The sequence below is a fragment of the Cyclopterus lumpus genome, chromosome 19 (genome assembly GCF_009769545.1).
Source record: "Cyclopterus lumpus isolate fCycLum1 chromosome 19, fCycLum1.pri, whole genome shotgun sequence".
Classification (NCBI taxonomy): domain Eukaryota; kingdom Metazoa; phylum Chordata; class Actinopteri; order Perciformes; family Cyclopteridae; genus Cyclopterus; species Cyclopterus lumpus.
In genome coordinates, this window is record NC_046984.1 from 14,544,771 (window position 1) to 14,572,183 (window position 27,413).

At 44.1% G+C, this 27,413-nt stretch overlaps 3 protein-coding genes across 7 annotated transcripts; 1 reads left to right on the forward strand and 2 right to left on the reverse strand.

The window, feature by feature from the left end:
* The first annotated feature begins 333 nt into the window (after positions 1-333).
* On the forward strand, positions 334-2,511 carry zgc:112285 (uncharacterized protein LOC561476 homolog). The gene is made up of 6 exons (XM_034559403.1): positions 334-469; positions 574-683; positions 1,413-1,507; positions 1,614-1,894; positions 2,056-2,219; positions 2,332-2,511. The coding sequence occupies exons 1-6, from the start codon at positions 334-336 to the stop codon at positions 2,509-2,511; spliced, it is 966 nt and encodes a 321-aa protein (XP_034415294.1).
* Positions 2,512-2,738: 227 nt separating this feature from the next.
* Positions 2,739-6,205, reverse strand: timm23a (translocase of inner mitochondrial membrane 23 homolog a (yeast)). The gene is made up of 7 exons (XM_034559449.1): positions 5,633-6,205; positions 5,459-5,517; positions 5,282-5,375; positions 4,582-4,666; positions 4,423-4,481; positions 4,084-4,194; positions 2,739-3,479 (listed from the first exon to the last, which is right to left on the reverse strand). The coding sequence occupies exons 1-7, from the start codon at positions 5,736-5,738 to the stop codon at positions 3,361-3,363; spliced, it is 633 nt and encodes a 210-aa protein (XP_034415340.1). The 5' UTR covers positions 5,739-6,205; the 3' UTR covers positions 2,739-3,360.
* Positions 6,206-10,345: 4,140 nt separating this feature from the next.
* qki2 (QKI, KH domain containing, RNA binding 2) lies at positions 10,346-25,499 on the reverse strand. Of its 5 annotated transcripts, none has more exons than XM_034558865.1 (9): positions 24,731-25,465; positions 22,218-22,366; positions 21,035-21,151; positions 17,333-17,476; positions 15,784-15,871; positions 15,276-15,560; positions 14,337-14,360; positions 13,607-13,684; positions 10,346-11,641 (listed from the first exon to the last, which is right to left on the reverse strand). In XM_034558865.1, exons 1-9 carry the CDS (start codon positions 24,870-24,872, stop codon positions 11,619-11,621), a joined length of 1,050 nt encoding a protein of 349 aa, XP_034414756.1. In that variant the 5' UTR covers positions 24,873-25,465; the 3' UTR covers positions 10,346-11,618. The 5 variants fall into 5 exon arrangements, with proteins under 5 accessions (XP_034414756.1, XP_034414757.1, XP_034414759.1 ...); XM_034558866.1 differs by having other exon boundaries at positions 13,607-13,681; positions 24,731-24,872; XM_034558868.1 differs by lacking the exon at positions 14,337-14,360 and having other exon boundaries at positions 13,607-13,681; positions 24,731-24,872.
* Positions 25,500-27,413: the final 1,914 nt, after the last annotated feature.

The window sequence follows — 27,413 nt, forward strand, 5'->3', positions numbered from 1 at the left end:
TTCAGGTCACTATGTCACTGCTGTAAGTCACGTGACATGATGTGATGTTTGTGTACAGTGCTGTATTGCCTTTGAGCATACGATACTATATGTATGTGAAAGTGCTGATGGGACTCCCCGAAATCCCCTTTTTCTCATCGGCAGTGGAAACCCGCAGTTACAGGAGAACAATCCAGCGCTCGGCCTTTGTTACGACACCGCTCATTGTCCGTGCTGTTGTGTGCGCGTGTGTGTGTGTGTGTGTGTGCGTACCGTTTGTGTACACCTGCGTGCGATTGCTGCCTGGTATAAATAGCGTGGGATGTGTGCCGGCCTCTGATTATGTGATAGACGATGGCTGTACCTGGACCTCCTCTGCTCCTCCTTCTCTCTCTGCTGCTGCCGCTGCTGTTGAGCAAGGCATCTCTGCCTGCAGCTGCATACACGCTCACCCCCGGGCGACAGCCGCAGCACAAGATCCTCCACCTGGGTGAGGATGCACAAACACACACCTCCAAGGCTCCCGTTAAAACATGCTTTGATCTGAATGCCTGTTCTGTGTTTTAAGAGCTTCACCTTCTCTCCTCCTCTTAGACTGGCCTCGGGACTGTGGCCTGGCTCACTTCAAGCCCAACATGGCCGAGAGGATTGTGTCTGGGAACGAGGCCAGACCTCACTCGTGGCCCTGGCAGGTCTCTCTGCAGGTAAATCTGCCTTTGTGTTGGTGCGGTTCAGTATTGGGAGGTCTTGAAGTGACTGCATGAAATACCACAAAAAACTCCCGTACACGTAACCCCGGACAAACTCGTATCCCTTCTAGGGCTGCGATTGATGTTTACAATTTATATTTTAGTGTGCAAAACCCATGAAAAGTTCCCATAGGGCAACGTGACGGTTTCAATTTACTCGTTTCATCCGTCCATCCGTCTAAAACCACAAAAAACAGCAAATATATTCCATTAAAATGTATGTAAAACAGAGAAAACCGGCTCACGTATTGCCATCTAAATAGCTATACTCCAACTCTCTTTTTTTACACTTTAAAAAGGTAAAACTCTTTTCTAAGAAGTGTACTTACATTATCTTGTATCCTAGTTTTGAACATAATCTTGGTTTTGATTGTATTCTGATTCATATGTTTACATGAAAAACCTTCACCTCACTGTGTACACGACCATCACAGTATTTAGGTGTCTGACCATCACAATTTCCTGCACCACCAAATAATTATTAGATGATTATTACTATCGGACGAGTATATCATACAATACTCCTAACGGGGCAAATTCAAAGGTCTGAAATTAACTTGTAAACGGAATCAAGTCAATCATAATGGCATACAATAAATAGTTAAGCATTACCTAAGTATATGATTTGTACCCTTATTATAAAGTGTTACCAAATAATCTCTCATCACTGGTTGTTTCGCGTAGGTTCGTCCCAGGGGAAGTAAACATTACATCCATGTCTGTGGAGGAACTCTCATCCACAAGAACTGGGTCCTTACCGCCGCTCACTGCTTTCAAAAGTAAGAAACCAGAGTAGCAGATTTAGTTGGGATTTGAATATGTTTTTTGTGAGAAAGAAAAAAAACACACAGGCCTTGCTTTAACTATTTTTTTGGGGCCTATTAGAGGTAAAGCTGAGGATGCTGGGAGCTGGAGGATCGTCGTGGGGAAGCACCGGCTGAAGCGCTCAGAGACGGCAGAGAGGACTTTCCCCGTGAAGAGGATCTACCGGCACGAGAACTTCCGGTACCCGGCTCACAGCGAGCTGGACTACGACATCGCCCTGGTGAAGGCTGCCAAAGAGATCGTCCCTTCCAACTTCATCCGCTACGCCTGCCTGCCGCGCAAGCAGACCAGCCTCAATCCAGGACACTACTGCTGGGTCACAGGCTGGGGGGACACCCGGGGTGAGTGGAGGGGATGTAAACGAGAAGGGGAAAAGGTCATTTGGTCCCTGAAGGTTGTGCAATAGGAAAAAAACAGTGACCATCTGTCCAACAGTTTCGCCTAGCTAGCGTTAATAAAAAGGCGGTTTGAATTTAAATCGTTGTTCTTGAACACACTTCAGGTGGGAAGGAGAACGTGTCTCTCGCAGAAGCCCTGAACCAAGCCCGCCTGCCCATCATCGACTTCAAGACCTGCCGGCAGAAGAAATTCTGGGGCGAACGCGTCCGAGACTCCATGATCTGTGCCGGGTTCAGGGACACCGAGGGCCCGCCAGCCGCCTGCCAGGTAAAGGACCGAGATTTACAGACAGTGTTGGAGGTAGAGGCGAGGATTCATTTTGACCTCACGACTCATATCTCTCTCTCTCTCTTCTCCTTCTTCTTCCTCCTTCTCCCAGGGCGACTCTGGTGGTCCTCTGCTGTGCCAGGAGGGACAGGACCGCTGGGAGGTTCACGGCGTGGTGAGCTTCGGCCCGATCGGCTGCACCGTGGAGAACAAGCCCAGCGTTTTCACCCGCACCGCCGCCTACATCCCCTGGATCGAGGCCACGCGCATCAGGGACTTCTTCATGCACTAAGCGGGCGCCCGACTCGCCGACAGCAAACATAAGCTCCGCTCCGTTTCATGTCCGACTACAATCCGTTTCTTCTAAAAGTCTCATTCAACAACCACTTCCAGATTTAAATACACGTTCTGAATGTGAAATTATTGTTTCCTAACACACCGTATTCTAGTCTGCACAACTCATGACTTCTTACATTCAGTCGACATTTACGCAATAAAATGTGTTAAAAGCAAAATCTGTCAACATTTCCCCATTTTTTTTAATATAGTTTTTAATACAGCGGATTTTATGGACACGCAAACAGCTTTACAGATGAAACCAACGCAGATTTTCTTCAATAAATATGAGTAGAGCCGACCATCAGGCTTAGTTCTGCGTTAGTGGATCGTAGTTGAAAAGTCTCTTTGCTCTTCCTGCTAAAGGAAAGTATTTCAGTCCAGAATCAGTACATTCATCTGGTGAACCACACACACACCAGATGTCATCTTACACATTGTCTCTTTTAACCCAAATATCATGGGTTCTTTGATTTCAAAACTAGCATCAATGAAGACTACCAAGTCTCCCATAAACAAGGATATAACAAATGACAGGAATACCTCAGGGAGGGCAAAGACGAATGAAGAGAGGGGCGTGTTGGACGGTCTAAATCTAGATTTCCAGTGGAATTTAGTCCAATCTTCTTTTTCATTTAATTCCCCTAGAATGCTCCTGGAAAAGAAAGTGGCTGCAGGGGGTGGAACCAGCGAACTCAGACCAACCCACACTGCATTTGACCAGAGTCTAATCACCCTTAGCGCTGTGGTTAAAGGCTGTGTGACATTTGGCCCTAATGTAGAAGCAGATGAGTGTGGTAGAGGGTTAATACAGCCTGGAGGAGGAAGAGGAGCCTGTGAGGTGGTCCCAGTTGTTGTAGAGAGCGTAGGCACCAGACAAGGCTAAACCAGCCAGGCCTCCTCGGGCTACACCCTTAAGGCCACCTGCAAACACACAGGAGTGACAGAATGGGTGTGAGAGGACATAAAATAAACATGCGTTACAAATATCTGTCCAACAGCAACTTATTATTATTCTAATTTACCTAAAGTACCAGATGGCTCAACAGAACCACTTCAGACACTAAGCTAATGTATCAACCTAGGAAAAGAAGTCTGCACATTTATTATACTGCCCTTTGAATGTCACAACTTAAGTGGTGACATTACAGTACCTGTTACAACATAACCTTACCGTGTACCAATTAAGTATTTACCTCATTACTCAAACAACAAGACTCTTTATGTCGGCTCAAATGGTTGTTAGACAATAAATCAATGAGTACATTGACAGAAATGTTAGCAACAAAAGTTTTAATTATTTATGGAGCAAAGATAATATCAGTGTCAAATTTGAATCTTTGGAAATTGGACCGTTGTCATTTGAAGACCCAACGTACGGCTTAATGAGGTTAACCAATAAATAACAAAAAAAAGCAATAGACGTTAACATCCAGTTTTCTTCACCTGATTAAAAACGCATCTCTTAGCTTAAAGTCAATTTCACGACACAGTCATGGCAGATATTCAAGCGTGAAAAGACACTTACTGCCTGATTTGAAGAGCATCCCAGTCAGTGTCCCAGCAGCCACAGTGTTGACGTCGTCCTCTGCTCCTCTGGCCTTCTCTATCGCCACACCAAATACACTGTACAACAACGCTGCAATGGAAAAGAAAAATTCACAGTTTTACTGCCTTCCACAAGAGTCAAGTCATTCAAAAGAGGGAAACTTGATTAACATAAACACAAAATCCTTAAAAGTACTGGAATATTATTGAATATGAATAAGATAATGCTTTCTTCCATGTGGCAATGGGATTTTCATCCATGAGATTAGTGAATATACTACTTGTTGTTGTTGTTGTTGCTACATTATAATGGTCTTACCAACAGAGCCAAGAGTGTTGGCCCATGAAGCACCCTGCCTGGTCACCATGTTGAGAATCCTAGGGAGAGAAAACTAACATTTAGAGGACAGATGAAGTGATCTTGGGGTAATAACAGGAATAGTACGACAGGTTCACTGAACTCTGTCTCCATACTTACTGTACATTACGAGGTTTTGACCATCCCATGTCTCTAGTCTCCTTTATGCTCATTCTGAGACCATTCACAGCTCCAAATGCTGCTCCTGTAGTCAAAACAAAGAGGCAGAAAGGCCGAGTGAGACATTTGGTTAAACATTCAGCTATTTCGCCAACAGGTATGTGACTTTTTAACGTGAAATTCACAAACCATGAGACACGATCTGCAGCTGTAACAACCTCCTCTTTTCTGGGCAGGTTTTCACAAGATCTTTGGAACCTAGCTGAAGGGATTTGCTCCCATTCAGCCCCAAGGGCATTAGTGAGGTCACTGATTTGGGGTCAGAATGGATGCTAGTTGGCATCTCAGTTCATCCTTCATGTGTTGGATGTCAATGTAAAGACTGCTTCCACACCAAAGTCAAAGTAAATCCATCCTGTGTGGACCTTGCTTTGGGCCTTTGTCACATTGAAACAGCAACAAGCCTTTTCCCAATACTGTTGCCACACGGTTGTCAAAGTACCATTGCATGGTGTATTTCACTCATTTAAACCAAGGGACCGGATTCAAAACACGAAAAACAAAAAACACCAACAGAGTTGTCGAGAAAGTGCTGAAAACTAAGTGAACAGCAGCTGTGTCCACATACTTCTGACATATACAGTACAAGAACGGGAAACCGTGTGACACTGTGATGCCACTGGTGTTTCTTATCTCTTACCAGTCATGCACGATCCTCCAATGGTAAAGAAAGCCAGTTCAAACCTCCCTCTTGTTTTATTGGCGCCTGTTGGGAGAATAAACTCATCTGTGTCCTAAAACAAAAGATCAAAAGACGTTATAGGCAGAAGAGGAAAAAAAACACGTTCATTTAACACCAAAAACCGCTGTAGCTCACCTGAACCAGGTAACGGGGGTCGACATTGAGGTAAGGGGACAGAGGACTCATTCCAGTCACTGAAATGGCATTATAACAGACATATTAGACATTTATGTATTGATAACGTTGTATGTGCAGTGTTTTAAGGCCATGAAGCTGGTTTAAGCTAACTAAAGTAACGTGAAAGCTTACAGGGAACACCGGCCAGCTCTGTGTTGGAGTACTCGGGTGCACCGCCTCCAAAGAGACCCCCCATACCCCCTTTCATTCCTCCCGATCCCTGAGAGCTGCCGTCCATGGCTGGAGAGGGATCCCGACGGGTCACCTGGTGGGAGCTGCTGGGTCCGCGAACCGAGCCGATCTGTTCCGTCGTTAGCTAGCGCTAGCTATGACGCAACACTCAAAATGCAGAACAAACCGCTGAACGACGAGCGGCTGGATTCACCGACACGAACAGACGCGGTCCTGTTGACGTGTACGTTGAATCAGAAGTGAGTCGTACGGGTGAAAACACCGTTTTTCCGTTTACGGACTGTTGAGCTAGCCTTGACGTAAAAAAACCCTGACCTCCAGCGTGCTGCTCTGTTGCCGTAAAGCGACAACTAACGTTTAGCTGTCGTTACGTCAACAAAACCTACCATGACATGTGGAGGGGGAGAAACAGACAATACTGTCGTAAACATCAATTTCATCTCGTGATTTCAAGACCATAACCCATTTAAACGTGGAAAAATAAAGCCGTGAGGCTGTTTTGATAACGTCTGTAAGCCCTACGACTTTACGACACCTCTACAGATCTGGGAACTGTGTAGCTAAGCCAAGGACGAGAGGTATGGACAGCACAGGACATTACCAAACTGACTCCAGGCGAAGAAGAGAGGAAACGTTATCACGACGTCGTTAAATTGATATATAAACCATATAAACATATAAACATTGCATGTTTAAACATATGATAAGTGTGGAAAGAAGAACTCAAGTAAATGAAGCAATCGGTCTCCTTCAAAGATATTTTTAAAACTCACATGAATCTGTCAAGTAAATAGCACTAGATGCCAAATAAGTGAAGTCAAAAGCACAAAGTAGTGAAATAGACACACATTAAGTACTGTAAAGTTCTACGTATGCATCATGTTGCTTTCCATCAATACATACATATGGATTATAAAATACAATATATGAAATCATATTCCTAACTTTCTAATGATTATTTTTCATTAGTGATGAATCATTTTGAATATAATGTTGAAAAATGGCCATCACATTTTTTTTAGAACCCAAAGAGACGTCTTTGAAATTGCTCATTATATTCATTATGGTCGATATTGAAAGGTATTGACAATTACATACGACTGAAAAATAGGGCACCCCTGGGGCTTTAGAGACTGACTATAAACAGAAATGTCACAGATTTAAAACTGACTGAGGACCTTTCTTACATCTCTCTTTTATCTATTTTTCATCTGTAATAAAGACACACAAATGCCCCTCAACATTATCATGTGTAGGAAGCTGGTACAAATGAATGTTTGGCATTAACTAAATTAACTAAAGACTAATTGTCTCAGCTCTATCATGCATTTCTTTGCTGCACACCTGTTGCAGTTCGTACATCTCAGATAAAACAGTGGAGTTCCTGACAAGCTACACAGGGAGGCAGCAGAGAGCTGAGAGTAAAAAAACAGACCAGCTATATAGGCGTCAAACCTGTTGGTTCCGATACTCCCCACTCTGGTTACTCCTGCTTTAATTGAATGATTTAGTTAAATTGGTTCTCAGGTCCAAGTACAAGTTGAATTTAAAGGACTGTTTGCATCGCTTGAAGTAAGGAGGTGGAGCTGGCTTGAATAAACATGACACCTGTTGGGGCCCTTGGAGGCATGATTTCTCACCTTACAAACCTACAGGGTGCTCACCCATGATGCAACATGGTGAGACGAGACCACACGCACACGCACAACGCATACGTGCACATCTATGCAGCGCGGACCCCGGGCCATCTGCTGCCGGTCAAAGGGACAGAGGCACTGAAGGAATTCAGTGTGTTGAATTTCACGAATAACAGAGCATCTTATTTGGATTCTGCCATTGTATGTGTGTATTCAGACGGGGCCAAGTGGAGCGATGAAGTTTGCCATTGTCGCCCAGTGTGGGTGTTTTCAGACTCTCTGGCATGATCTGTGAGTTAGTGTTCTCTATGTTGCTGCCCAGTGTGCCCACTGTCTTTCCCACAATGCTCCATTCAGTCCTGGGCCTCTCTCTCCCTCTCTCTCTCTCTCTAACTCTGGTCACACACTCTCACACTAAGCAGCCACCCATTTTGTGCCTCTGGCTAATCATCATCATCGTCATCATCATCATCATCATCATCGGGATACAGACTTCAGAAAAATTTCAGTTGTGGCATAAAATAGCTGTGATGTCATCTTTGTTATCTTTTTTCGTCCGGTTTTCATCCTTCACTTCCTCTCTCTCTTTCCTTCTGTCTGTTTCTCTCTCTCTCTTCCTCTCTCTCTCTCTCTTCCTCTTTCTCTCTCTTCCTCTCTCTCTCTCTCTCTCTTTCTTTCTGTCTCTCTGAGCTCCCAAACACAAAAGACAGAGAGGCCACGACAGGACCCCAGTGTATGCTTGTTGTCAAGGAGACGAGGAGACAGTGTTGGGTCTTTAAACTGCCTCAGAGGGGTGTGCGGAGTTAGGGGGAGTTGGCCTTATTTACATGGGAAGAGGACAAGGGAGAGAAGGGTTTGAAATACAACTTTTGAGCAGCTTATAGGACTCCTGTTATCCGGCTAAAATCACTCCGCCGCTCGGCCATCAAATATTTACCAAGCGGTGAGAATCTGGAGCCGTTCATTATGTGGAGAATGTTGTGCATACATAGTAATGTAAATCAACCTGTCTTTTCCCCTCATCACTTTCTCTCTTTATCCTTCCCCCTCTCACACACACTCTCACACACACACAACCACACTTCTTTGATTGTAAGCACTGGGAGCTCTGGGCCCCAGTGTTGGCAATGGCGAAGAGCTGACTGCAGAATACATTACCAGATGCTTGAAGAGTGTTTCATACCAGAGAAGAAGAAGAAGAAGAAGAAGAAGAAGAAGAAGAAGAAGAAGAAGAAGAAGAAAGAAGAAGAACAGTACACAACTTGACTGAAAACAGGAAAAACACAGAGACGAGTACACACCCAACCAAGCACACATCATGCACCCCCACCCATTTATATCCACACAGTCTCTCTTGTACTTTTTTCTCTCTCGCTATCTCCACTCTGCTTCTTCCTGTCCAGAGGATTGTCAGCGGCGGTCACATTATGTTCTTTCTCTCTCTCTGTGATCAGGGGGTGTTGGGGTTGCGGCCACAGAGCCGGCTCAACTCCAAGCCTGAAGTTCAATATCACCCCTCAACTCCACAATGAAGGCAGGAAGGGCAGGGAGGGGACAAATGAGCCACCCACTGCTGCATTCAACACAGAAAAAAAACCGTGTGATTTTCTCCCTTTTTCTTTTTTTTTTTTTTCTTTGGCGTGTGAAACCTTAAATGTGCAGTTTAAAGGGAACTTCAAGTGTCAAAGGCTCCAATTACCCACAGATTTACTCACCCTCTTTATATCTTAACGTGCAACAGCTTAAAAGAAAAAGGAGCCTTACAACACAAATGTTTCTACCACGACATATGCAGGTTATTATTGGTGGGGGTTCAGACTGTGTAATATTTACTCCGCAGATGTTTGAGGGCGAGTTTGCACAATGAATTTCCCTTTAATTCCCCAGCCAGCTAGACCTCCAAACGTGGACCCCCCCCCTTCTTTTTTTCTGTTATACATGTGCATGCCTCTGAGAAACCATGGTGAGCTGGGTGTGTTTTGTTCTCTCTTATTACACACATCGCTGTGTGTAATGTCTACTTAAATAGCGGGAGTATAGAGAACAAGAGACAGAGTGCAGGAAAGGAGAAGTGGGGAAAAAAAACATGTTTTGGCCTTTTTCCTTCGGGTTTCTTTCCCCACCTCGGTATCCAAGGCGTGTTTGGTGATTAGTATGCAGAAAGGAAGCTGATTTGCATAATTAAGTGCTACAGAGAAAAAGCAACAAAGTTTGTTAGTTATACAACTATGAGTTTAATAGTGTACAGAGAGTTATTCCTGCTCAGTTAAAACGTTCATAGTTCAACACATATCTTTCTTTTCAAATTCGTTTTTAGACACACACATGTAATTTTTTTTTTTTTTTAAAGGAATCCAAAGCAGAGACAGATACCATTAAAGTGGTTAATAATCACAGAAGTGGTAACAGTTAGTAACCTTGGCACTGAAAAGTATATTAATGTTGTACTACACTGTTAATTATCACACTCATAGTATACAAAAGGCACAGAGGGCAAGCAATGTAGATCTCAAAGTTAATACAGAGGACATCAGAGACGCTACTATATCAGGACATTGGTTACGAATGACACATGAAGGATAGTTATATTCATCCAATTACTCTCTCCGTAATAAGGCATGATGTTCTTATCTGAAAAGGTCATTTAATGTTATTTTCAGGTACAAAATAGAATATAAAAATACATTATAAACTTGTTACAGATGTTACGGCTCCATGATTTTTGTTCCTTTTTTTTCAAGGCATCAGTTGGTTTGTGTGCATGTGTGTGTGTGAGTGTGTGTGTGTGTGTGTGTATAACTGAACCACACCTTCCGAAGAAGAGGACACTCATGCAGAAATAAGGATATGGACGACTTCATCTCCAACAAAACAATCAAACAAACAAATAAAAGAAATAGATACAATATAACACTGTTCTCTCGAGGTATCCAAACCTCACATTTCAGACATGGTATAGCTTCAACACTGCGTCGCACTTCCAATGCAAATGACCCACTTCTCCCCCCCACGTTTCTTTTTTTTTTTGGCACTAAAATCTGAATTGAGAAGAGTTACGGATGTAAAGACATCAAATGCAGACGATTACAATTAATCTGCATAAACCCAAAGGACATAATTTCATGCTGGCCACAAACCCCACGATGTGGTAGCAAAAGATTTAGGAGTAACATTATTCCATTGCTGTGAAATAAATAAAGGCACTGTTGTTCAAGCTGGTACAATACTGTAGTGTGAAAAAGGCAAAGGCATCGTTGTGTAAGTCCTCTCGATTTAGACAAAAGAAGCGCACCCTTCCTTCTGTGTGTGCGGATGTGCACCGTACAGACTTGGCATCTACACTGCATATGTTGGGATACTTTACCTATTGAGAAAAACTCAAGAGATACTTTGGCATTTTGCATTCCAGTTTGTTCTTTTCCCTTCGTGAGCACCTGTTGCTTTGACTTTTTTTTTGTGCCTTGCTTTGTTTTCCTTGTTCCGACGTGTCAAGGAGAATTAAAAAAAATCTCTGAAAAGGACTAAAGAAATAATAACATTCTTTAAAAACACCGGTGACATTTTAAGCACATCGCCGGAACCACATGGTTGGTGTTACGAGTCAAGGGGAAAGTGTGTTAATATATCAATATGTCAACACCAACTTTGATTTATAAATGAATTTAAATGGTTGGCCCTGAAGAAGAAGAAAAAAAAACCTTCCCTTGAAAAGAATGGCCAGAAAAAGTGAAGTAAGAGGTGCCCGAAGAGGAAAGACGTTTCAAAATATCAACATATCTCGTTTAGTTTTAGTGTTGATGGAAAGTTTGGACAAGTGCCATTATTATCAGTATAGTTACCATGTTATGAATAGAGTCATTATTATTGCATCACATGGACTGAGGGGAGGGCTGCTCAGATTGACAGTTTGGCACAGCCAGGGATTGGTTAAGGAGCTCTTCACCAGTTTCGTGTCCGGCCCCAGTTAAGTCTACTGGTTATGGTTGCAACAATTGGGATTTTTTTCGACTGGTTGTAAAAATATGCTCAGACTGGCTTTGGGCTTTTGGAAGGAAGGCACGTTTGGTAAAGTTTAGGTTAGGACTCGGTGGTGGGCGGGGTCCTGAGGTTTATCCCCATGATCGCTGTCGTCCGGTTGGCTGGTTAGACAGAAGCAGCCGGGATGTTCCCAATGTGCCGGTCTGGTTGGCTGAGCTGGGGGAGTGACGGGGGCCGCGGGCCAATGAGCGCGCCAGCGGGCAGAGATGGGTGGGTCATCAGTGGGCGGAAAGGTCAGAAGGTCAAGGGGGTCATGGGTTAGTTGCCGTGGCAGCTAGAGTTAGACAGACAGAGACGGACAGACGTGGAAAGGAAACAAAAAGGGCACATAAAAGGGGACATAAAAAGAAAAAAAGATAGAAGAGAGATTAGTGTCAGCTAGTGGCGTCAGGATGACAACAAGGCAGATCTACTGCGGTCACACAGCAGGAGGGGGCGCTACCTTCGAGCTGCACAACACCTTCATGAGCCCCGCATGACCATTCGGGAGGACTCGCATCGGACCACCGGGTGGTGACGCGAGGAATGGCTGGTTAGCGATGCGTCTTGTGTGTGCTCGTGAAGGTGTTTGCAGGGTTAAGGTTCGGGAAGATGCCCCTCCTGTCGAGCGGCCGCTGCTATAGTGATACTACTCGTGCTAGCCGGGCTACGTCGAGCACAGACAGACAGTGAAACCACGGGCAGAGAGGGAGACGGCACGGCTTCATGTGGGTGAGACGGTGACCTTTATGTCCACAGAAAAGTGTCTGGGCCTCGGGTATACTTTCACTTACTGACAAGTTGAGCTATTGTTTAGCAGCAGGCGTAAAATCAGGATGATTAACAGTTGGGATTATTGATTATTGTTTGATCTATTTGCTATGAAGTATTAGAAGAGCACCTAATGACTACAGTGAGCAAAGAGGCGCCATAAGAGACAGCGATGAGAGGTTAAGAGATGGTGATTTTAGAGGGACTTAAGAAACAATTTAACAATAGACAGACTAACTACAAGAATTTAGAGGCTTTGGTTTTCTTTAGAGATTTTTTTTCAATAGTCATCTTTATTGCCTTTTAGTGTTTTTTGTCCATCGTGTACAACAAGAGCACCACCGCTCTCACACACACACACACACACACACACGCACACATACACACACACATATAATGTAGCTAGCTAGTCCATTTCTATTGCATAAAACAGTCACGAGGCCTGTGAATCGAGAAGGTCCCCTCATCTTAAATAGACAGAGCAAAACACTGCCTTCATTGCCACCTTTCGCGGTGACTAAAACAGTAGTAGCTACACACCTTGAACAAAAGTTTGAAGTTTACATGGAGACACTTCATCTATAAAAAGCGTATCGTAAAAACAAAAATAAAATTTTACAAACTAAAAAAAAAAAAGAAAAAAAATACTACAAGTATTTCCAAAGCGATCTTGTTCCATAAGCTTCATATACGCACTTAAATCCTTAAAATCCCTATATACAAATTTATTTTTGCAGCTAAATACATGGTAACAGCACCCCTCTGGCTAAGAAATATATGAAAGATGTAAACAGCCCCAATGATAAAGTCCAGTGGGCGACTGATAAGACCAAAACAACAGTATTTCATACAAAAGAGCTTGTAACACAGACTTCAGTAGTTATCACACGCTGTGTTTTAGTAGTAAATACCGAAGATCATATTGAATTGAATGACCTTCAGAGAAAAGACAATCACTGTTACTTTAAGTGTCATATAGTCATTGGGCACAACACAGGATTTAATTAAAAAAAGCATTTGTGGAAATCTACTGGAATGAAGTTGGGTATAAATAAAAACTTCCCACAGTTATTTGTAGGGTCAAAAAAGTAGTAGTGAAGTAATAAAAACAACAACGAAAAAAAACGGTTCTGAGAAAGGACTTCAAATCCAGAGTCACGAGGACCGAGTCACATGAACGGAGCGATCCATTCTAATCGAGAGGGTCCCGGCCTGCAAGCCAGTCCAGTTTATCTACCAGGCGAGCGGAAGATAACCGCTGCAGCTGTCACCACTCACATGGTTCCTCCCAATCCACTCACTTATTTCACTTTCACTGCAACAAATACCGTTTCATGACCTTTTCGCCTGATGCGGTTATTCGTTTTCTTTTCTTTTTTTAAGGCATGCCGTATTACAGACGCATGTAAGCGGAAATTGGTCCATTGGTCTGCATGCACGCACACTAACACACACACATACACATAAAGTGGCTGGTGAGCTAACTAACCTCTGTCTGGGGTCACTACCCTTTGGTAAGGATGGATTCTCTTGTCGTGGCGTCGTACCTTAGTGGTCATGGCACCTGCTAACAGCCATTGACATCGCCAAAACAGAACACAGAAGGTTACTCATCAGAAAGACATCAAACAGTCCACCCATGGCACCGACATCAGTGAAACCAGGAATTTACAAAGTGTTCAAGGCTGAAGGGCGAAAGTAAATCAAAACATCTCACTTCTAAGAGACAGAGTTCTTGTTGTTTCGTGGTCTTCTGCTCTCTAAAGAAAATATGAATCCAAACCAATAATCTCTCACTAAGCTTCACTAGTAGATTCAACATCGGCTTTAAGCAAAGTCACTCTATAGCTTTGTGATTAAAATAAGCTTTAACGTATGTTAAATCACAAACAGCGGCACTAAAATATCTATCAGGTTCACTAAAATGTGTTAAGATTACAAGCAGAAGCTGAACTATTAAAAGAAGTTAAATAGCTGTCACACCACAACACTAGTCTGCTAATACAAAGAGGAAATGAACAGGAATGGACACTTGACGACAGAATGACTGTCGAGGAATCTGTCATCCTAAAGTATGAGCAAACTTTGAGTGTTTGCTCTGTGGGACAAGTATGTGTTGGGGTGGCGGGGTGGGGTTGGGGTGGGGGTCTCTGCAAGCCAGTCCTTGTGTGTGCTAGGAAGGGTTGCTACCGCTTAGCCTTTGGTTGGGAAAGCCATACCTGCAAAAACACAGGAAGAAGGGACTGTTAGCCGAGCAATGAGCTTCAGCATTCTTAAAAAAATATGATGCGGATGTATTACAAGAACTGGATATGGATGCCAATTTGTCCCACTTAAAAACATCTTGCGGCCGCGAGTTCTGCTTCCTGACACGTCGATAACGGAAAACACCAGTTTTTTGGTGGCGTTCGAGGCCGTAGAGATGCGCGAAGTTTCGGGAAAGCACCCGGCGAAGAAGAAGATTCTCTGTTTAGTTCACATGAACACGTCCTGTTTTTTTAAGCACAAATGCACAATTCTTATCTTTTATGTCTTATCTTTCAATTAACTGTGCTTGAGCTGGTAGGTGAATTACTATGCGTTTCCTCTCATAAAAGAGAACAAGTTAAATAAATAAATAAAGTTCCTGAATAAATATTCCAAGGCTTTTGTTTAAATAGACTGTACGGTTAAATGATAGCATGACGGCATAACAATAATCTACGAGTTAACGTAATAAGACACACGGTCTTTGCTTCTGTGGCCAGCTAGCTTACAGCTTACGTTGCCGTTTGTGTTTATAAAAATGACAAACGATAGCTTTGCTTTCTGTTTGAACGCACCTTAATCGACGCAGGTATAAGACACGTTTAAGTACAGAACAAAGCAATTTCCCCGTAAACCTCCATTATAAAACACATCTATAAAAATGTAAACGCAGCGAATTATAACTCTTAATTATTCGCATGTATAATTTGTATATTTCTTACTTAGTCTCGAATTTAAATTTTACATTTTTTGCGAGTGGAGGTTTATGGGACATGTGGGCGGGGCCGGAAACAACGTTTTTTTTTTGACGTACGCGATCGGTGAGCAACTTCCATTGGAGTCCGCTATCCAGTTCTCATAATACATCCATTGACTCCATAAGAAATGATGAACGCTTGACTTCAAAATACCTAAAACTCCAGTTGAGTCAATCGGGTATTCCAATATGGAGGGCGTGAGTGTGTAGGGGTACTCGTAGGGCGTGTAGATGATTCCGGATTCGGGCCCTTGCTGCATTAGCGTCGTGTGCGGATTGCCTCCCTGCATGAGGGCGGAGCTCTGGATCTGACGAATCAGAGGCATGATGGTCGGCGTGTTGACGGGCGTGGGGTTGCGCAGGGAAGGAGGCAGGCAGGACGTCGGGCCTGTGATGATCCGAGGACCCTGGGGTGTCCCTATTGAGAAGCCGGCGATGGCTGTGCGGCACACGGACATACAATAACGCAAGTATGCGCACACCCACCCACACACACACACACACACACACAATAGACAGGGGAGAAGAGGAGAGGACAAACAGTCTATTTAACAGGAGAAACAGAGGCATTGTTCATATATACAGTGGACTCCTGTACCGAGAGCACCTCCTTTGTCACACACCAACCCTCCTCCACATTTTAACTATGATGTCATCCTTACGCGTCTTGACATTGGCGTCTCTGTAGGTCCCATTGAGAATGGCCAACTCCATCAACTGCATTTTCTTCAGGTTGTCCTCCCCCTCAGCCTAGACCAGGGCAGAGCAGCACAATCAGCGCACTGAGCCAGGACTGCCATTCAGCCATTTGACAAGTGAATGAATGAACTTCTGTGGGAGTCTGGTTCAGAAAGTCAGCAAACGTTACAGTATGCTGACACTAATTATGACGCAAGGGGGGAAAAATAAGGGAAGTAAATTCATTAGTGTAAAGGTTACGATGCTTATCTTCTTAGATTTCGGAAATCAAGTACCAGTTTCAGGGTGTTAATTTGAGTGCAATTTACTTTTGAAGTTGGCCTTCCAATTTTATTTTACGCAACAGGCAGCTTTTCTAGTCTTTGAACTAACACTTGCTGAGAATAGAGAACTAAAATGTTTTTATTTGTTCAAGTTTATCATGAATAATGTAACTCTTTCTCTTAAGTGTGTGTTTACATTATTGCAATCGGTTGATATGCGTTTCTTAAATATGAAAATAAGATTTTTTATTATTTTTTTTAATGGATAATAACATTGACAGGAACGAAGATGACCAGACTTTGTACACGGCCAGTCCACCACAGAGGACATATTTAACTTCTTAGCTCCAGTTACAGCTCGGCGAAAAGCTTCACTGATTTACAGTCGGAAAGCAAGGTCGGCCGGGTTAAACTAACGAGTATAATAAACTTAACCCTCCACACAGATTTACCAACAGAAATTAACAGGCGATCAGCTCCTGATTGCCTACAAACACTTCTCACATCCTTTAACGTCTAGGGTTTGCTGATACCGTGCTGTGATTAGAGTGGAAGTGACGGCTGATTGCCGCAATAGAAATCCCCCTGCTGGTCTTTTCAGTCCGTTTCTATTGTTGCAAATAATGCCGAGGAAGAAAAAGGAAGGAGCCTTGTGATTTTCAAAATATGTGCTTTTGTGTATAACAGGATGATTTAGAGAGTGTGTGTGTGTATGTGCAGTGTGTTTCTTGTTTGTCGTCATGTTTGTGTGCACATTTATGCACGTATGTGTGTCTGTAGGGGGGATGTAGGTGGGCCGGAGAATGTGAGAAATGTTGAGGGGCGCAATCAAAATGTCCCCTTGTGTGGACAACAAAAAGAAAACAGGGATAAAAAGGAATACTGTAGCCAGTAGTTGGGAATGAAGTGAGTTGTGAACGAGTGAAAGGAGTGATGGAGTGGGGAGAACAAGTGAACAGACTCTCCATTCATTCCCTCAGCCTTTCAAACAACCCGGGGTTACCATGGAAACCCCTTTATACGTGTTCCCTAATTACCCTAACCCCTTACACATACTCCCTCATACACACAGAGACACACACAAAAACACAAAAAAAGGACACAAACACACAGTTTTTTGGACTGACAATCCCCTTCCCCCTTCCATGCATACCAACACAGTGAACTCTCATCCAGTCACACGCAGTTTTTTTTCCATCAGTCCAGACCATAATATTTGCCGTCAGGCGGCTCTCGGAGTGATACTCACAGCTGGCACGAGAAGTTTCTTGACCTCGTTGATGGCCCGCTGGAGCTTGATCTTGGCCCGGTTGTGTGTGTCCTCCACTGTGATCAGGACGTGGAGGTCCTCGCTGAGGTGCTCCCAGTTGGGCTTCCCTCGGTTCATCTCCTCCTGAGAAACATTTTGAAAAAAGCTCCGTTTTGAAAGAAGCACACAAGCTCGGCCCATTACGGGCACAGAGGGAACAGGATTTCACTATTCTTCTGGTTTTGGCTCTGGTTTTGGATCGGCCTCAAACTACACACACACACACACACACACACATATACACACACACAAACACACACTCAAGGCTCAAGGTCGTGCAATGCAGCTCTGGAAGCGTTATCAGGCTCATGAAATAACCATATTGCTGTTCGGTGGTGACACTGGTTTGGTGTTGCATTTCATCGAAAGCACTCCCCCAAATCCTGCCATTCTTCACTTTTTTTTTTATCTCATCTATTCCCTTCTTTAATCTCTCATTGACCTTTAATCAGAATTAGTGACGGACATATTGTCCATTAATTGATACACTTTTGGAGCCAGGTACCAATTGAGTGAGACAGTGATCTAAAATCTTAAAGTCTAAAATCGTCGAGTATAACTAACTCTGGTACAGCTGGAAATATGCGCACTGTCCCTGTCAAATAAAATATTCTGATGTTGGTTAATAACAATTATAGCATTTAGTAAAAGTACAAATATTTATGTTCATATAACAAGAGTTGCACAAGGTTACTCTTGCAATTGTCAGTTTTGGATAACTTTGTGTTCCAAACCCCCAAACTGGATCCGCTGCTTTTCAGATTATTGTTTAGTTTTTTTGGCAAATTCATCCGACAATTTGAAGAAGGTCTGTTTGGTTTCTGGGAAGTTGTGATACATTAGTTTAGTTTATTTTTTTAGGCACAATAACTCTCGGGACATCCTCAGGTTGAAAAAACTCTTTTCCATTAGCTCAAAAGGGAAAGCTGGACATTTTAGGACATGTGCTTATGAGGAGCACCACTCATATATGAACAGGAGGCGACAGCATGAGACGGTGAACTTAGCTGAGCATAGAGAACTGGAAATGGCTCATTTCTCAACCCACGAGTATCTCTAAAATCACTGAACCCCACTAATTAGAAAATCATATATTCTTTGTTTAATACTCATAAACCTGTTGTGGTTTTATTGGGGGTTCAGCAGCCAGTTTTTCCACAACTCCTCGTCACCTTCCCAACGCAAGATGAGCTGTGTCCAATCACCGATAATTCCCACTGCACGCTGTGATTGGCCACCTGCGCTGAGGGGAGCTGGGTTTTTAAATCTCTTTTTGTTTTTCTTTTACTGTACAAATGCTGTGAATGCAGGCGTTTCACTCCGCCCTCGAGCGAGGACGCTCGGAACGACTATAAACACTTTTCATTTCCATCGTGGTTGGACATTACATCGTAGGAACTTCCTCTGTTCGAGCATAATTTGACCTTCATGCACTGAAACTATTTCTTGGCAAGGCGGAGTGACTTTCTAGCCAGACCAGCTGTTCTCCCCCCCCCCTTGTTTCCAGTCTTTGTGCTAAGCTAAGTTTGGCTAAGCATCTCCTCCCGATTGTAGCTTCTTTTTCAACAGAGTGAAAGGAGAGATTGGTGTCAATATGACTCTCAGCAGACACACATATTTCCCAAAAATGTCGAGCCATTCCTTTGAGTACAGAATCACATTTTATAGCCCGAACTATTATATTAATCACGTGACTCGTTCAAATGAAGATAACTGTTGGTCGTAGCCCGAGTTAAAGCTGAAACCGTGGAGTCTTTTAACTCAGCATTGCATGCTGGGACATTCTATCCTCTGCCGATGTTTTGTCAAGTGAGATGTATCATTTTGAAAAACACCAAAAGTCAACATCTTTCTCCCTTCTCCCCCGTTGCCTCCCACTGTGTCTCTGTTTTCCTTCCTCTCTGTCTCTGTGTGTGTCTCTCTCTTTCTCTGAGGGGCGTGCGGGGTAGGGAATGTTCTGGAGAGAGAGAGAGAGAGAGAGAGAGAGAGAGAGAGAGAGAGAGAGAGGGAGAGAAACAAGGGGAGGGGGAGGAATGCTGGACTTGCTCCACCTGCCGTTTGGAAAGCTTGTGCCGACTCCGTCCAACAGCAGACACCAGGGGAGAGGAAGGGGGGAACAGATGGACCGAACACCAGGACAGAAAAACTCATTTCGAGAGAAGGGTTGGTTGGATGGATGCACAGATATATAGATAGACGGATAGACAGACAGATGTGGGACAGATGAGTGGATGTATGGATAGATGGGAAGGAGAGAGAGAGAGAGAGACAGACAGACAGACGGACAGACAGATCAGTGTTTTCGGTGAATTAAGGACCACATGCTAAAAATGATTTTGGCATGTTTCAGTCACATAGACTTCATATTCCTGCAGAACATTTTCCAAAGCAAATCGTGATTATTTAACATTTGACATTTATATCTTTCTCCGTCTGGAAGGCTGCCATTGTAATCTATTCATTTCAAAGTCCTCTCAAATGCATCTGAACATCGTGTCCTAATCAATGTGAGGCGCGCCAAGAATGTAACTTTGACGGTGATGAAAGTGCATATAATGTTCAACATGTTTTCAGTAAAGCCTCTCAATCAAATGTCAGACTTTATAGACCGCGCTCAAATGAATGGTAACCAATGGCTGACTCCATGTTGGGCAAAGTAAAAAAAAAAAAAAAAGAAGCTATTTGGAGGAATAGTTTGACATTTTGTGAAATATGCTTTCGGAATAAAAGGCATTAAAGTTTTCGGGAACATATTCGATGGTCTGTTTTTCTTGTTCGACCGTAAATGCAAATGGCATCATCCAAAATGGCCTCTGATAAGTAATAAGCTACGTCCATAGACTCCCTTTGTTTGTTTGTCTCACCGGCACTTTGCAACAAACAAAGTGCAGAAAATAGAGATGCAGAATTCAACGATTGTCGACAAGTGAAATGATAGCAAAACAAACAATTTAAGAAAGATTAGACAGCTGTGATCGTTAATGTTGTTTATTCATTAGCCCCATTTTGGGATGAGCGCTATCCACCGGCCCGCGTAATGAATTCAGTTTGTCTTGCATTGTGAATTTACCAACAAATAGAAGAATGAAAACCATTTGGACTCAGTGTGCGAGGTCCCTGTGCGTTTTACACATTTAAAAAACAAAAGGCCCAAAGAGTTAGATGAAAAGATTGACCGACACCCACAGTTATCTTATCTTAGCATTAAGACTGGAAACAGGGGGAAACAATGGCTCTGTCTGAAGGTAACAAAACCCACCTGCCAGCACCTCTAAAGGAGCACAAATTAACTCGTTATCTTGTTCGTTTATATCCGCAAAAAAAACCCTGCAGTCAAAAAATGACACGTTGTGATTGAACTTTGATTTTGTGTGGGATTATTTCTTTGACCTAAAACAAGACTTTGAGGATTTCGGGCTCGCTGTTCCCCCCCCCACCCCCCCAGATTACGTGTTCATGCTGAAATAAGCTAAATGTCTCGTGTCTGCAGCTTCGTATTTAGCATACGCACACAAAAAGTGGTATCAATCTTCTCGTTTTAACTCCCGACACAAGAATTGCAAACTAATCGTTCGAATGAATGCGACGTGCTCATAGGGTCCGTTGCGGAGCCACATGCTGCGTCTTGTGTGTTCTTTTTACCTTCTTCTTGTCTCTCATGGAGCCCTTTCCCCGCACCATAATCTTGCATCCGGTCTCTGCCTCCAGTTGTTTGGCCGTCAGTCCACGCGGGCCCAGGATCCTGCCCACGAAGTTAAACTACACAAAAGAGCAAGAAAAGAAGAAAAAAAACACACGACAGTTAAAAAAAATTCCCAGACTGTCTTTTTTTTTTTTACAATGTGTGTGTGTGTTTGTGTATTTGCATGTGCTGCGTGTCAGTGTTTGTGCATAAGTGATGTGTTACTAAGAGAGACACAAATAGATCATTATACGGGTGCTGGCGGCATGACGGGACAGCGCCGTTCTCTTAACCTTATCTGTCAGTAAGACTGAGTGATTAACTAGACAGCTGCCCCTCTGCGTGTATGTGTGCGATTGTGTTTGTTTCCTTCACCACTGTGTCTCTCTAACGTTTGTCTCCAACAGCATTTGTCCAGCCTCTTCCCACTTTTCTAACTCCTCTTAAGTTTGACCCAACGTTATCTTCAGTTGCGACATGTTCGCTCCGGGCTCGGCGGGTGACCCCCGGACACACAGCCTCAAATCCAGATAGAGGAACCTCTCTCTAAATTTAACCCTGATCTCAACCATTTTCCAGTGTGTGTGTGTGTGTGTGTGTGTGTGTATGTGTGTGTGTCCTGTTAGCCTTCTGTCATGTGAGTGAGGACAGCCTGTCATTGTATTCGAGTGATTGGCGAGCTGAAGATCATGTGAGCCATTCAATCTGGATCAACGCGACTCATATCGAAGCGCTTAACTGTACTTGGCCGGAGCAAAAGGTGTCCTGGTCTCCTCACCGACGACTGCGGTGCACTGGTTTTTATATTGGGAGGAAAGACTTACTTAATAGTGTAATCTTACGTGATTGCGCAGTAAGGGAAGATTGACTTTTCTTTCATCTGAATCTTACAATATCACTGTAAATTATGAACTTTTATCTTATTGGAAACACTGGCCAGGGGTTTAATATTGATAAATTCAGACTCTAGATGACATCATTGGGTGTGAGCGCAGATGATCTCAGAATGAAATCAGCGAGTAGACGAAATGTAAAGCTGCGATCACCGACTCCCTGGCAGCCCTCAAATAAGAGGAGGTAAAGTGACCTGATAAAAGAAAACACTCTTCCAGAAGGTCAAAGGTCACGGATTCGCCCACTCACGTCGGGGTACTCCTTGACGGGCACGTAGAGCTTCTCCTGCAGCTGAGCCACGGGGCCGATCGCTTCGGGAAGCTCCTCCATGTCCCGCCCGTTGAACATGCCACCGTTCACCGTGTCGTTGTACATGTCCTTGCGTACCCTGCCGATTTCTGGGAAACGGAGACAGAAAGAGGGAGTAAAGTTGAGCTGGCATTTTAAAACGAAGACGTCCATGAAAGTGTGTCACGGAGCAACAGCAGCAAAGTGTCATGTTTCTTCAGACGGTCCATTTCTTAGGACGATGAGTCACGGTCACTGGGATTACGGGAGGCTCTGAGTGTGACAGCAGACAATTAGACAGACAGGCAGGGAGGCAGGCAGACAGACAGTCACAAGCATTCTGCACCGCAATGTAGAATCTAACCACCGACTGCTTTGCTATCATGCCTCCTCTATTACCGACCGTTTCTCTTTCTATTACTCTCTCACACACACACACACACACACACTGCTCCCCCATTTCACTCTGTAAATAACACAAGGATAACATACATGTCAGTGGGTGTCAGTGACCTACTCTACCCGCCAATGTTTATGAAGTTCTAGAGTCAACATACAATATTTTTTTTTTTTACAGCAACCCCATTTTCTGGTTTTATCAATACATCTTCTGGTATATAAAATGCCATCTTCAAATGACAATGATATAAACCACAGAAAAGTTCAATGGAGAAGATGCACCAACTGAATTGTTGGCATTTGTGCTTAAAAAGGACTTTTAAAAGGACTTTAAAATGACTTAAACAATGACGTCCTTGGCTTAGGTTTAGTGCAGAAGCACCAACATGAATGAGACTGTTTGTCTGCCTCTCTGTTTGTTTAGTGTTGTCTCGATGACCAATGTTAGCCTTTGATGCCTTTGTAATGACACACTAGCACAATAATAACTGACTACTGCACTACACAAACATATGCAACACATACACACAGACACCCGGCTTGAACTCTCTCACACACACACACACACACACACACACACACACACACACACACACACATTGCAGAATAACTGGCTCGAGGCACAAATATCATCTGACCTAAGCAGGCTGACAGGCATGTCTCCCTGCCCTGAGAGTGATAAGTCTGACCATAATAACTACAGTACGATCCTATAATTAAAGCCACAGCTACAGCGACAATGATGATCCTCTAATAACCCACTCTGACCTGGTGTACAGACCAAAAGTGACAATTAAAAAACAGACACATCACAAGAAATCTGCACAGGCAAGCAGCACTTTTTTGTCACACTTCAGTTAAAACGTGGAGGAAACTGAGAAGTGAAAGAAGAACAAGAGCGTCAAAGGAAAGAGAGATAGAAAAAAAGGAGGGGTGGGGGGTTGTAGCAGGCCTTATCTTAACACTTCAACCTGTCATTGGTTTATATATAGACCGGAATCCACCGCAGTGTTTCCAAATATGCCACAAACATGCGCCCTGTCAGTATGTGTGACTGGCAGGCTTTCTTATTACTTTCTTTTGGTGCCGTGCCCTTGTCCACATTAGTCAGGCAGAAGATACAGCCGGGCTGAAAATGAGCACGGCACAATGCCTTTCATTCTAACCGAGGGTGTCACATTATGGTGGGTGAGGGAGGGATGAATGTGCCCCGGCTGTCAAGTCTTCTACGTGAACGCCACTGGAGATGAGACGTTGACCCCGTGTGTCAAGGCCCATAGAGGTCGTCTGGTAGGAGAACGACCTTTTGCTGCGTCACGAGACTCGTCACAGAGCACAAAGTCGTGGACCGCGGTGATCCCGATGTGCGACAACGGGCCTCGAACAGTAGGAACTGACATTCGATTAAAAAAAAGGTTGCACTTTTAAACATTTTTTTAATGCTTCCATTTTTTTTTTTATATTTGCAACGATGCGATGGCCAGTCTTTCGTCTTTGTTTCTGAAGAATTGTTTGGTTATCAACAAGTGAAGTGCGTTGATAAGTTGTACAGAGCAGCATGTACGCAGCTCCTCTAATCAAACATTTTGCACGGGGACATGCTCTCTCGTTCCTGCTCAGGGATGGGCTGCAGCATTCACATAAGCCTGCGCATTAGGTCACTGGGAAAGACTAACAACTGTCTGTTTGTTCCCATCACCAACTGCCTGTCTCTGTGTGTGTGTGTGCGTGTGTGTGTGTGTGTGCTGCTCTCAACTAAATTAAAATGTGACTTGAGGTAAAGCAAACATCCTATTCACACTTTTCTCTCTTTGAATTCACAACCACATCTCCACGAAGGAATTCAGTGTCCAGCAACCTAAACACAACGTAGGCGTTTCATAATTCCTCATTAGCATATTTCAGTGTTTGATAGGATGACATCGGTCTCCTAGGTGCAAAGGGAGGAATGCACCTCTCAGTAAAGTGAGCCAATAACGGGTAATGATCATTCAACTCTATACGCAAGGTATTGTCAAGGAAAAAGTATAATGTGCCTCACTGACAGGTGGGTGGGGGTGAAACACCCGAGTTACCTTCATCCAGCAGCCGCTCCAGATGCGTGAAGATGCCGCTGAAGTTGGGCAGGGAGCTCATCACCTTCCGGTCGTTCATCAGCTGCATCAGGTAGTCCGGGTTGGACTTGGGTCTCTCCTTCACCTCTGTCTCCCCGACCATGGCTTTAGCTTCTACAATAAAGTGACCTAGCTGACGTTAGGTGAGGAACTTGTGGTGGTGGTGGGGGGGAGAGGGGGGGGATTCACCAAAACACACACACTCTCTCACACACACACGCACACACGCGCGCGCGCGCTCTCCCCGACAAGCGATGCGAGGACCCTCAGGGGTTTCCACCGGCCGCTGACCCGCTGAGCGCCTCTCCGTGTCGGGTTATCAGACTCAAATCTCAGCTCAGTTTAAAAGATAAAACCCGACTGTCCTTCGGTTAACGGTTCGTCTGCGTGCCCTCTTGTTCTCTTCCTCTCCACCCCTCCACTGTGTCCAACTCTCTCCAGAGTTTTGAGAAGAAAAAAAAAAGTTCCTTTTTTTTTTTTTTTGGGAGTCGAGTTTTTGCTCTTTTTGAGACTTCACGCGACACTTCAACGGGCTTCCACGCGCTTCTTTAACGGCCGAAAAAAAAAAGTGTGGTCTCCTCCGGCCCGGCTGCTCCGCTAGTGTCCGCCCGGTGTGTCGGTATTCTGCAGCGGGTATCGACTCCCTATCATATGATTACAGTACAGCAGCAGCACGAGTGGGCTGTCAGGGGCGCGCCGCGCGTCGCCGCGATCTCAGGGGAGGAGGTTTGTGCTCGTCGTCGTCGTCGTCCCCCCCACACACACACACAGAGCCCCCGCCTCTCTCGCGCGCGCACAGGCACGCACGAGCACACACACACACACACACACAAACACACATACATCGTACGCCCACAGTATAACAATATAACAGCTCCACATATGTATGTACACCTGCTACTGTCCATCACCTGACCTGTGAAGCATGTGCGTGTGTGTTTGTGTGTGCGCGTGTGTGTGTGTGTCCAGGTGCCCTGGAATACTGAAGATCAATTTGTAGGTATTTGTACTAAAGTATTTCCATTTCATGCAACTTTAGCCTGTACTTCCTGCACAGATCACTATCTTCTACTTTTGGTGAAAGTACTAATTAGAAATTTAGAAATACAAGTTCTAGTTTTGCATTCAAAATCATGCATCAATAAAACAAAGTGTCATCAGCAAATTATATCAAAAGTTTTGCTAACATCTGATATGGTTATATATGACATTATTTCACTGTTCATATTGTCGCATCAGGTGGAGCTACAACTACTTTATTTAGTTTGTATCTATTTATTGGTGTAGTTACATAGTTCAGTTAGAGGCCGCACCCTCCAAAGGGGCACCAGACACATCTGAGGGGTCGTGATATGACTAATGGGAGAGGAAAGAAGAAGAAATATTAGTTTTTTGAGGGGATTCTTTTCTTATTTGTGTTTTTATTCTGAAGTAATTCATACATTTAGCTCCTCTGGCCTCTAAACATCCTTCAAATTCAACCCTCTGAGAAGGTTTCAGGGAGGAATGTGTCCTCGGTGTCATTAACATCTGGAAATGTGACCAAAACTAGGCAGTCTTTTTTTGTTTTGTCGTAAAGATCAGGAACCACTGGTTTAATTTACATAAAATATCAATTGGACTTGTTATTGACGAATCAACTTCCCCTTTTGACACTTTCGGTACATTTTGCTGATACTTCTTCTGCCCTTTCACTCTGGAATTAAAAAGCTTGTACTTGTGATGAAGTATTTTTGCAGTGTGGTATACTGGCTAAAAGCCTCTCACACTCCCGTTCACACGACGTGAAACTCTCCTCTCCCGTTCACACAACGTGAAACTCTCCTCTCCCGTTCACACAACGAGAAACTCTCCTCTCCCGTTCACACGACGTGAAACTCTCCTCTCCCGTTCACACAACGAGAAACTCTCCTCTCCCGTTCACACCCTCCACTTTCAGGGGCTTTTGTCCAGGATCCTGAAATAATAAGAAGTCGGTGCTCTCTGGGTGGCTGGAAGAGAAACGTTATTGCTGAAGGAACAGATAGGTGCTAGTGGCTAAACTTAACTTGCTGTAAATCACACACATGTGCACACACACACACACACACACACACACACACACACACACACACACACAGAGGCGAGACAACATGTGTGCCCATGCATGCCTTGAACCTAAGCCTTTTGTCAGGCGCTGCTGGCCTCCCACCTGGTTTCTCTCCTCTGTCCACTGTTAGTGTGGTTTTGGCCTTGTAGGATTAAACTTATGATTGCGGCTGGGTGGGATGTAGTGTGTGTGTGTGTGTGTGTGAGAGAGAGGGCAGCAGGAATTGTAACAGGGTAGCAGCAGTGTTGGTAATGGCTGGTCAGCTGGTATGGCGAGTATTCAGGGCGGGGGCAGTGCATTGTCCTCTCATAGCTCCAACAATGCCCCTCTGAGCATGGCCACACATCTACCAGTCACGGGCCTCTCTCTCTCTCTCTCTCTCTCTCTCTTTCTCTCTCTTTCTCTCTCTCTCTCTCTGCCTCTGCTTTTCTTTCTGTCTGCCATATTTATTCAGCCCATAGTGAAGTTTAGAGGGAGATGTGATACGTAGTATACCGTCCCTGACCTTGTGGCTGGAACGACAAGATCAACCTCAAGTTAACATTCGAGCACATG